The sequence below is a fragment of the Caenorhabditis briggsae genome, assembly GCF_000004555.2.
Source record: "Caenorhabditis briggsae complete genome, chrIII, whole genome shotgun sequence".
NCBI lineage: Eukaryota > Metazoa > Nematoda > Chromadorea > Rhabditida > Rhabditidae > Caenorhabditis > Caenorhabditis briggsae.
The window spans coordinates 5,752,082-5,763,959 of NC_013490.2; the positions used below are offsets into that span (position 1 = coordinate 5,752,082).

Here is an 11,878-nt window from a genome sequence, read left to right on the forward strand (position 1 = left end):
CCGCCCACTTCTCTTGGGTAATTCTCTCCCGGAATTTGAGGGGCCTTGTTTTCGACAGGCAAGCCAAGACTGCTTATGGGGTTATTCAGGGAGTCGGCAAAAAAGGAAAAAAAAACTCGGAGAGTGTTCCAATCTGGCTGAAACTTTGGGGAAAACTGGAGAAAACTATAGAAAACATTTTGCCAAAGTGTGGGGTCAAAATATCAACTTTGAAAATTTGTCTGAAATTCCAGCCAAATTTTCAAAGCCGATATATTGATTCCAAATTTTGGCAATATGTTTCCTATAGTTTTCTCCAGTTTTCCCCAAAGTTTCAGCCAGATTGGAACACTCCGAGTTTTCGCGGAGTTGTTTTCCTTTTTTGCCGATTCCCTGAATAACCCCATTAAAGACAAGTGAAAGGATTTTTCTTAGCCACGTCCTCACTAGAGTAACTCTCCATGGCGAGACCCGTGCAGGTAATTCTGTGCGCCTTTAACGTTGAAATGGGCGGAACGGAAGTGGATGGCAGAGTTTTCAGTTTTTTTCAAATTTAATTGTTTTCCGGTTCAGACTAACCTTGTACTTGTTTTTTCACACCCAACGTGGAGTAAACCGAGGTTTTCAGGTAAAAAGACGAAAAAAATGCCTCGGAACTCAACTGTGAAAAGTGTCGTGAGCGTACCGAAGACCGAATCATTTAAATTTATCAGCTTGTCTGACATCGAAGGAACTTTGATTTTGAAAACCAAAGAAGGAGATGAAGAGACCGTTTGCTGCAGGTTTATATCACTAGATATTATTTAGAGAACAAAAACATTTTAATTTTCAGAGGTGATTCCGAATCGAGCCAAGATTGTCGTAAGATTCTGAAGGAATTTTTCGATGTCCTCGACTCCAAACAAGTTGACCAACTCCGGCTTTTTGGGATCAAACACCGAATGTTCAATTTCTACAGAAGTTACAAAACAGAATTCGCAGTTGCCTCGATTTTTTTCGACCAGTCAACAGATCTTCAAGTGCTTTACGATATCATTCCAAAGTGCTCCATTTTGAAGCATGTTACTCTGAAAGGAACCACGAACTATTCTTGTGAGAAAGGAGTCAGTTCGATGGATCGAACCAAAATTTCAGAATTTTCTAATTTCAGTACTACATAGTTCGAGTTCACAACTCTGAAGCCATCCCTTTTGATTAAATGGATTTTGTTTATATCAGCCAATCTATTTTCACCAAGGACCCTGAAAATCCGAATGACCTCAAATTCTTTCCAACGGTTTGTCTGGATAGTGAATTTTCCAAAATTTTGAAGTTTTCCAGAAAATTCTTCTGAAACCGTTCCGTTACGATACTGATATTTTTGTTCGCTACCATTTGACTCCCATGGGCCTTGCCAATCTTACAAGCTCGATCGCTTCACAGGGAAACTTGTAACTATTGAAATAAGGAACACAATTTTTATGAGAATTTAGCTTCTACCAAAACGAGTGGCTGGTGTACAAAATGAATCGAAACTGCCAACTTTTCTGTAAAATCGGAATAAATGGTGTTTACTGCGTTGTCCTTCCAGCTGGGTCGGAATCTATTCCATCTACGGTTTGAATTTTTCTGCTCAGCACTGCCTAGCAAGACATTTTCAGCCACTCCAACGATTCGTCTGGAATAACGACGAGGTTGAAGTTGCTCAGCTGTTGAGCACTCCGGAAGAAGAAAAAGATAGAAAGAAATCTCCAATCGGTTGGAATTGTCTTCCGGACAAGATAAAGCTGTTGTGCATCGATAGAATGCACTTCAAGACAAGGTGAGGAAGGATTATTTATTTATATTTTAAATGTATTATTTTTAGAATTCATCTCCGAAGCACATGTCATACCGAGAAGAAATTGGTTGATTCGTCGACACCATATGCATTCAAGTTTGTTAAAGTTGAGCATTTAACATACACGGATGGCTCACAAACGATGAGTGTTGTTGCTCAGAATCCGAAAGAAACGCTCAATGTTCGTTCGGAACGTTGGTCAGTATTAATGTAGTTGGTTATCTCCACCAGAAACGCTTTCTTATATAGGGCGGAAAATGGAAAACACGACGCAGAAGCTTCCTTCGACTTGGTTATCTCTGCTGTTAAGAACATTCTCCACTTCTGCGAAACTGAAGCGCTTTGCTTGTACCCTGGTGCAAAAGAAGAAGGAATGAAACAGTTGCATGATGAATTGAAAGGCATTGTTCCCTTCAAGATCTCTACATTTTTCTCGATTGTGTTGAACCCCGAAATTCAGTTTTTCTTCATTGAAAACTGTAAAGTCGATCCAAACATGGTGTTTTTGAGAGTCACTAAACATTTTACTCCGAAGAAATATCTTGATGCTCCGAAGGTGAGTGTCCTTCTCTTCGGGGGTCCATTAGACATGTTTTTTTAGTTTCTCAACTCCAAGTGCTTGCAATTGCAACTTGATAAGCCAGGTGTAGATTTGTCCGGTGCTCTTCTTATGATCATTACGGCAAGCATCTCAGCTTCGTATCATAATGTTTACTATCCGAATTTTTCAGAAGTGGCTAGCAATGGACGTCGAGATCGATAAGAAAGTAGTCATTGCAGTTCCAGAGCGATACTTCAAACCAGAAATGGAAGTCCTGGCAAAAAAATTGTCCAAAAGAGTCATGTAATAATTTCACAATGTATTTAGTTGTTCAAAATAATATTGTTTCAGTTCTCAAACCGATGAATATATGCTTATTCGTACCAACGATGAAGCGAAACACATTCTCGTTTTTGATTACAACGACCATAACGACGTCAGCTACATTTGCTTTCGTGTGATCTCTTCGAAAATGGAGGAATCCGAATACGGTTTGTATGACAGGCCATGGCTTGATGATTGCGAGGTTATTGGCGATTTTGAGCAATGTGATGAAGAGGAAGAATACGAATACGATCCATCTTCCGGATACTGTTGTTCCTGAAATTCTAATTCTGTATTATCGCTGTCTGAAAAAATGAAGGTTAAGACGCAGAGAAAAAAGTCTGCGTCTCCAATTAATGTGTGCTATTTAGGCTCGTCGCTTCGATATCGCTACCGTATTCAAACTGCAAAAAATACTCTCTAACCTTCATTTTTTCAGACAGCGATAACAGCTTCGTAAGGATTTCCTTTTTAGTTTTATATATAAGCGTTGTTTAACCATTTTTTGGTCCATGTTCTTGTCCTCTGCAGAATACATAATGTTTTATTTGCTCCCGTCTAAAATTTTTTTGACTTCTCCGTTGAGAGTCACTGAATCCCAAAGTTTTAATAAATATTTGTATTATTTAGCTTGTTTTGGCTCCTACACATAATGTGAAACTGATGCCTAATTACAGTGTTTTTCTTATTTCTATTTTCTGAGGTTTCATGTGCTTGTGTTTGCACACTCAACGCACGGCGCGGAGGGTCTAGATTTGAAAGCAGTCTTCTCGCGCCAGTTTCCTATCGACGCGCCAACTATTAATGTATTGAACCTCTCACAATGTCTAAAATTCCTGTTGCCAAAAAAGGATTCAGATCGTGGCTCTCCACAAACGAAGGAAAACCATCGAAAAGTGTACTTTATGAGCAAAAGTATCAGATTCATCACGATCGTATAAGGTAATTGCTCCATAGCAACCAAACAATCCCGTACATAAATCAATGCGAGTTTTTAGAAACAAGGAGAACATGTCGGAAGGGGAAGGGCATTCTTCAAGCTTTGTTTCCATGGGTAATTTATCGATTTTCCTGCTTGAGAATCTTAATTTCTTCTGATTCAGTTAATCCGCAGCCAACCGCAGCAGATTACGAGAGGTACGACGCAGACAGAAGGCTCAAAGAGAAAGCGAGAGATATGCGCGTTGCACAACGTTCCGCGTCGTCATCTGCTCGGAATTCACTTTCAATGACTCCAGAACCAAAAGAATTGTCACCTAGCAGTGATCAATACTTCACTCCGAAACGCGAGAGCAGTAGTGGATTAGAAGACGAATTTGTGACACCGTCTACCTCGAAAAAAGACAGGCGGCAAAGGTCATCCGGAAGTAGAGACGTCACACCTTTGTCGACAAAACCGCCCAGATATAGTAGGAAAAATGAATACACAAAAGAAAATATGTATCTTGAATAATTCCAGTGTCTTCTGAAGAACACGCATACTATACAACATGTCTCAGTCGGAAGATGGAAGAGAACTTCACAAAAATGCATGACCTCGTTCTCAGTGGTCACACATTAGAAGAAGCTCGCAAACAGGCTATTGCCGAAACGACCAGCACAAATGATAGGAGTCCACGATCATCGGCACGACGATCATCAGTTGAAACTACAGTTATTGTTAATCGCAGCTCTTCTCAACCAGCTCCAATTGAGAAATTGAATTCGATTCCACTATTCTCACGAACATCATCTCCAGGACCATCTCGCTCCAATGATCCTCCTACCGTTCATACATCGTATGTGGATACATTGGTGGCGACTCATCGAATGCACATGCAATATGCGGATCGTGTTGTTGTGTCCGTTGAAAAGCAGATGACCAAGTTGGAAAGCATGAAGGTAGGTCTCTACTTTTAACGTGAACTTTGAATAACCTCGTTTGTTGTTTGGCAGCAGCCAACACACAGGATACCTATTACCTAGATTACTAGTGCTCAACTGTTTTACTAGTTCTGTTTTAAAGTTCTTGCAGAATCTGGCTTCATTGAGTCCAGCTGCAGAAGAAGTGAAGCGGAGGAGAATGGCTGCTGAAGCCCTCAGAAATTTGGTGGAAACGAATGAACAACGGGAGAAGAAGCTGGAAGTGGTTCGTGATTTGAAAGATCGGATTCGAAAGATCACAGACGTTCAACTGTCTACTCATCAATTGGTATCTAAGTAACGTTTCGAAACGCATCCACTTCTTTGGCATGATTTTCTTATTTCAGTCGTCCATTCAAAGGTGACCCATATAACGAAAGACTTTTGAAATCTCTTGATGGATGGACCTCACTTCCTTTTCACGAATTCGACGTTCAAACTGCACGAGAGCTGCACTTGTTGCAAAAAAAGATGTTGACTACAATCGAGAAATTCAAAAATGTGGCATCCCTTCATCGGAATAACAACAGTCGCTCTTTTAACACGGGTCGAAAAAGTATAGCTATGAAGGTACCTCTAGAAACTACGAATATTTTCCTCGAAAGTTATGCTTCAGATTATTCCATCTCAACATTCTACCGAAGCCTCGTCATCTGAACCTTCTCGTAATCCACCAAACCAATCAACCAGAGAAGCAGCAACACAAGTATCAGCAAGATTGGCGGATGTTGCCATGACTCAAACTAGTCCGAGAAAGGTTGGTGTCGAACCTCTCGATCTGTCGTCGCTAGAAAAAGCATCGCTGGAAAAACGACATTCATCGTCACAAACTACTCCGCCAAGACCTTCTGAAGATGCATCACAACAAACCGTTTTCACCGAACCAGTAGTCCAATCAGAAGCCGCCTGTGATGATACGTCAAAAACGGCAGCTCTTTCAATCACAACACCGACAATCCTTGACATAGACGAAATGCTCAACAGTATCCAACTTTATAACGAGAGTTTAGAGACAATCGACTCGTTTAGTCATTTCAAGTCCGACATCAGTTATCCATCAGTATCTTCAGAACCTTCTGTAGAGACAACCCCACGAAGTGGACGAGTTTCGTTAGATCCGGAGTCAGCGAGACGACTTTCCTCCGGATTATCTCAGTTGTTAGATAAGATTAAGAAAGATAATGAATCAGTTGAAGCGAAGATTGAACCTGAATCAGAAGCAGAAGTAGAAGTCAATACCGGAAATGTGTTTTCTCATCCTCCCCCTATCATCCAAGAAGATTCCCCATCAGCAGAGTCTGAAGTCAACTCATCAAATCAATCGCCACCTACCAACGAGGATTCCGAAGTAGAATTGAACTTGTGTGATCATGATGATACTCAATTCGAACATGAAATGGAAGAGCAAGAAGAACAGAGAAAGCTTCGCGAGAGTATTCAGACACCAACACCTCCTAAACCATCTGAAGAAAATTATGACGCAGTTGGATACGGTCAGAGTTATATCGATCCGGAAGATGAAGAAGATGAAACCAAGAAATTCACCAACAACGATGAATTTGAGAGAAGTTTGGAGGATGAGCAATCGGACTCAATGATTCGGGAGTTCAATGATAGCGCTGATGATTCAGGATTTCTACTTGACAACAAGGTTTTTTTCCAGTTTTCTAAGTTATCAAAAAGTAAAAATACGATCTTTTCAGCCGGCACCTCGCTTGAAATCTATCTTCGACAACGTCCCGACTTCTGATCTCCGCTCTGATACTCCACGGATTTCCAATGTGGCTAATGATTCAACATTTAATCATTTGGACATGGAAGAATACTGCCAGAAAGACTATCTTCCAGAGATTGGGCCTGTTATGATTCACAAAGCTATCGAACTACAAGGCGAAATTCGTGGTCTCGATTGGATATCTGCTCAGAATGTTTGGAAACCACCATCGTTCGAAGATATACAAATGGATTTTTACGACCATTTCGACTATTTCGACTCGTATTCTGTTCTTCTGTGGGGCGCAGTTGTGGATTTGATCAATGTAAACTATTTGAAGTTTGATAGAAAATTGACTGAGTCAGAAGAGAGAACGTTCGAGAAAGAAGCCCTCGACATGTTAGAAAAAGAGTTTGGTGTAGAATCCAAGAAAAATGAATGGAGTAAGGAAGTGAAGATGAGCAAGAAACTGGAAGGAATGATCCCATATGAAATCGATTATCGCTACGATATACGGAGAGGGCTTCCGGAAACTGAACGCCAAAAATATCAATGGCAACAAGTTCAAATGACAGTGATTGCTGATAGATTCCCGAAGAAGAAATTGGTAAGACCTCGGAAAATCATAAAATTTACTTATTTAACGTGATTACAGAGAGATGAGCTTGACGCCGTCTACAACTCGGAAAAGGAGAATTTGGGTGAAGTGGTCATATCTTCCGAACTGGAGCAAATGCTTGATTCACCGCAAAGAAGTATCAAGGAGAAAAATCCTCGAGTTTCCGATGTTTAGCATTTAAAATCAAACTAACGATATCCTGAGGCAAAAATATTAATTGTCATAACTATTCAATACTCTCACCTATGCTTTTTTGTATTTTTTAAATATCTTCACTATGATTAAATCATGCTTATAAAGCAAGTATTTGTTTTTTCTGTGTCGATTTTGATAAAGGCATCTATTTTTATCTGCGATATGACAGTGCTCAAAGCATTTCTCAACTTAAACAGCCTATTTGAAAAATTGAGATTGTTCCAAGGATGAATTTACAATACAGTCGCAGCTTTGAAATCATAGACGCTAACGACGGAAGCGTATTATGTGCAGATGAGATAAAAGAAAAGGTTAACCGAGTTATCACAGTTATCTCTAAAGCAGAAATACGGCAGTCGGATGTGGTTTATATCAATATAGACAGGGGATTCGATGTAGTGATAGCTCTCATTGCGTAAGCTGGCTTATAAGCAATATATCGAGCAATTCTAGATATTTCCAAAATTATTTTCAGATGTCTTCAACTGAAGCTCGCTTTCACGTTCTGCGAATCAAACGCATACATGTATAAAACTCATCCAAATCATCGAAAATTCAGAACCACTTTGATATTTGATGGGAAAGAAGTCACTCGAATAGCAGAGAATGAGAACGAAAACCATGATATTTGCTATGTTATCAATACTAGCGGAACATCTGGAAATGCCAAAAAACAAGTGGCTGTCCCATTGGAATGTATCAAAGTGAACATTGAACATTTTTGGTAATAATTGAAGAACATTGATTTGAAAATAATGAAAATATTATATTCCAGCACCATCTTCAATGTGACACCTTCTGACATAATACTCTTCTCAACATCTCTCCTTTTCGATCCATCAATTGTGGAACTATTCATGGCTTTCCACGCTGGATGCAGATTGCTCATAACTCCGGATATCTTCAGAAGTGAACCTCATCGAATGCAAAAGGCAATCGAAAAATACAAACCAACTATCGCTCAGTTTACTCCAACTGTGTTCGAAATGCTTCCGTCTCCGGATTCTTCGCTCTCTTCCACGTCATCTATTCGAATTCTTCTCATCGGCGGATCCCATTTTCCACTGTCTTATATCAATTCTGTCCGATGTTCTGATAACGCAACCCGGATTTTTAATGTGTACGGAGTTACAGAAGTTTCCTGTTGGGCCTCGTATTTCGAAATCGAAATTGGATGTAAGGAAGTGTTAATTGGAAAGGAAATTATGGGAACAACACTGGAAGTGGATGCCAATTATCAATTAACATTGGGTAGACCAAAATAAATATTGAAAAAAAAGAAAATTTATATTTCAGGTGGTCCTCGACAGTGTTATGTGAATGGAAATAAGGCGGAAAAACACGAAACAGGGGATCGAGTGGAAAAAACGAAAAATGGAGAATTGCGACTAGTTGGAAGAATGGATAGAATGGTCAAGCATCGAGGAGTCAGAGTCTGTCTAGATCAGCTCACCGAACTTATTCTTAAACAAAAACCATTGGCTCAATTGACCTACTCAATACATTTCAAAAATCGAGATCTTGTCATTTTTGTTACTGGAGCAAGTACGAGCAATGATGTCTCCTCGGTACTGGTTCAACTAGAAACTACCACTTCTGTGATGGTTCATATAATCCACGTGGAGAGTCTTCCGATCAATTCGAGTGGAAAAGTAGATGAGTACGAGTTGAGAAGGATATGTGAAGAAAGATTCAGTGTGTCACGAGGGGATATGGTTAAAAAGTTATTGAAGGAAAAACTTGGAGTGGTTCTAGATGATGTATTAGATCAAAGTTTCGTAGAAATCGGTGTGAATTCTCTACTGGCAGCTGAGATATCATTGTATTTTGGAGATGACCAGGAAAATGTAACACGAGAAATTTTGAACATTAAAACAACGATTCGGAAAATTCTGGAAACTTTTGGGACATCTTCTTGTTTTGTAGAAGAGGAAACAGGTCTACAAATCAGGGTATCAAAAAAGCAACAACCGAAAATGAAGTGGTCTGTGGATTTGGGAAAATGTATAGATGGAAATATTCTAGTGATTCGGTTAGTTCTTGGAATCGAAAATTTTGAAATACGGTTCAAATTATAGAAATGATCTGGTAGTTTGTGCATCTCATTCCGGAGTGATTGTTGCGATGAATCCTAAAAATGGTCTTTGCTTATGGAGAACAGAATGCAAAGTTCGATTTGAGTGCTCTCCAATTTTAGCAAATCGGCGAATTGTAATTGGTAAGAGGAATGTTTTTAAAACGGGCCACTGGCGGACGGTCGCCGGCCCCGGCCATAGTCTCCTTTAGAATCAATACTTGATAATCCACTAAATTCAATTTCACAGAGTTTGAAGAAGTTTGAAGAAAAAAATATACGTTTTGGACAACTTTATCTTGACTATGAACAAGGTTATAACCCATAAAGTGGTTGATCCGGGCCGGAAGGCCCGTCCGTCTGTAACTTTGTTCATAGACAAGATACAGTAGTTCAAATAATCACATTTTGAAGTACTTGTCGAGTTCTATCATATCCATTCTAGTTTCTCAAAAAGTACTGATTCTGAAAGAAGCTATGGCAGGGCCCACGGAGGTGCTCCAAAGACCCGCCAATGGCCCGTTTCATACAAAAGTAGATATTTTTAATGCATAAAATTAGTTTTTCAGGATCCAAGAATCATGGATTATTTTTCCTATGTCTGGAAACTGGGAAAATCCTCAAAGTCATAGATTTAGCAGTTCGTTCCACATGCACTTCCAATGAAAATATCATTTACTGCTCAACCAATGATGGATATTTTCATTCTATCGATCCAGAAAGTTTCTCCTTGATCTCTTATCAACAGATTGAACCAAACGGAGGTGGAACATCCGTTGGGCCTTTTATTTCTCCAGATGGCTCTGCAATTTTTGCAACAACGACCTCTGGATTATTTTCTAAAATTTTTTTCAAAATTACGGTATGCAAACTTCCAAAATTCGCCACTCCATTTAGAGTATTTAATTTTCAGAATCTCCATGTTTCTTTCCAAAAAAAATTTGGACCAATATTCTCGGAACCACTATTTCTAGAGGACAACACAGTTTTGGTAACATCGGTGAATGGAGTTTTAACAATTATAAATTCGGACTCTGGGGAAGAGAAGGTTCAAAAATTTAAAACCCAAAGCTTCTATCCTAGAGATTTTCAGGATTCGATATCATTGAAAAACGAGCATTGCTTCTGTGCTCCATTGAAAATCGGACCCAAAATCCTTGTTGCCACTCAGTCTGGAAAAATCATCCGTTTAGATATAAAACAGAAATTGAACATTTCGGATGTTTTTCGTTTCGATTTACCGGGAATCTCATTTGTCAAGACTCCAAAAATTCTGAATTTGTCTGAAAGTCATGCGGATCTAATGATGATTTCGAAAAATGGATGGCTGATTTTTGGAAGATTTCGTAACTTCGAATCATTTGAAAATGTGGCGGCGTTTCCTATTTCAAATAAAGAAGTTTTCACATCGCCGGAAGTTATTGAAGACGATGATAATGGGAAGATGATTCTGATTGCCGGAAGAGATGATTATTTGAGATCTTATTATTTTGAAGAAAACTACTTGTTTTAGCCAATAAACTGTTAATTTTATATTCTGCTCTCACACAAGAACTGAAACAGAAATGAAGCCAACATTTGTAAATGTGTGTTGTTTAACCCACGATACGGCTTCGGTTTTGTGAAGAATTTTCCGGAGGTCAGAAGACGACTTTTGAGCTGATTATCTCAAAACTAATGAATGAGAAAAGATCTCACTTTCAGACAGTACGTCACTTTTTAGCTTCATCCATTCATACAATTCCTTTTGAAAGTATTAGTTTTGAAGGTGAAAATCTCCCCCAATTCGGTTTTAAAGTAAGATTCCGATTTTAAAAGAACTATTCCAAACACCATACAACCTCTAATAGAACGACACCCGGATAGTCCACTGTGAGCCTATATATCTCACTTCCTGTGAAAGATATCAAAAAGTGGTTAACTAGTAAAATGTTTATCAGGATATCAGCAACATTTTACTAGTTAGCCACTTTTTGATATCTTTCACAGAAAATGAGATATATAGGCTCAAAGTGGACGATCCGGGTGTCGTTCTATTAGAGGGTTTACGGTATGTTTCGTTATGGCACGAGCATGAATATGTTTATATCGCGTTTCAATCCATTCGAAACTGATTTCTCGATTCCATTTCAATTCGACTCACAGAAACAGTTATATATATTTCAAAAAGATCAATCAATTCTTTGGGCGAAATACACCCACGATGTCTTGGCAATTCAAAATCATACGGATTTTTCCGAACATTCAGTTCATTGTGAAAAGGCTGTAACTCCAATTTATTCGTTGCATGGGATGTTTCGATTCGATTTGGATTTTAAATAATAAACTGTATAAATAATAGAAATTGCGTTCTTTTCACAGTCAGCGACTGTATTCATGTACATTCCAATTAGAAACCAAATGGAAAACTTGAAAAAGGAAGAAAATTGGTTTCCTTCACAAAAATTCTCTTCTTCTCATCTAAAAATTGGTTTTACTCGATGGTTTCATTTTCTCATTATAAAAAGTTGTATTTGGTTACCGTAAAACCTCTAATAGAACGACACCCGGATCGTCCACTTTGAGCCTATATATCTCATTTTCTGCAAAAGATATCAAAAAGTGTCTAACTAGTAAAATGTTGCTGATATCCTGATAAACATTTTACTAGTTAACCACTTTTTGATACCTTTCAGAAGAAGTGAGATATATAGGCTCAAAGTGGACGATCC

General features: G+C 38.8%; 3 protein-coding genes across 3 annotated transcripts; all 3 read left to right on the forward strand.

Moving 5' to 3' along the window:
* Positions 1-624: 624 nt before the first annotated feature.
* CBG25852 lies at positions 625-2,943 on the forward strand (the record flags this gene model as incomplete). Its single annotated transcript, XM_045243808.1, has 6 exons — positions 625-761; positions 812-1,082; positions 1,620-1,780; positions 2,048-2,354; positions 2,530-2,642; positions 2,691-2,943. The coding sequence occupies 6 exons, from the start codon at positions 625-627 to the stop codon at positions 2,941-2,943; spliced, it is 1,242 nt and encodes a 413-aa protein (XP_045099370.1).
* A 543-nt stretch (positions 2,944-3,486) lies between these two features.
* Cbr-rsa-2 lies at positions 3,487-7,072 on the forward strand (the record flags this gene model as incomplete). The annotated part of the gene is given in 9 exon segments (XM_045243809.1): positions 3,487-3,605; positions 3,662-3,717; positions 3,767-4,072; positions 4,123-4,544; positions 4,678-4,862; positions 4,913-5,135; positions 5,146-6,216; positions 6,269-6,886; positions 6,935-7,072. 9 exon segments carry the CDS (start codon positions 3,487-3,489, stop codon positions 7,070-7,072), a joined length of 3,138 nt encoding a protein of 1,045 aa, XP_045095078.1.
* Positions 7,073-7,320: 248 nt separating this feature from the next.
* Positions 7,321-10,680, forward strand: CBG13167 (the record flags this gene model as incomplete). Its single annotated transcript, XM_045243810.1, has 6 exons — positions 7,321-7,508; positions 7,569-7,817; positions 7,869-8,344; positions 8,390-9,125; positions 9,172-9,311; positions 9,737-10,680. The coding sequence occupies 6 exons, from the start codon at positions 7,321-7,323 to the stop codon at positions 10,678-10,680; spliced, it is 2,733 nt and encodes a 910-aa protein (XP_045095079.1).
* Positions 10,681-11,878: the final 1,198 nt, after the last annotated feature.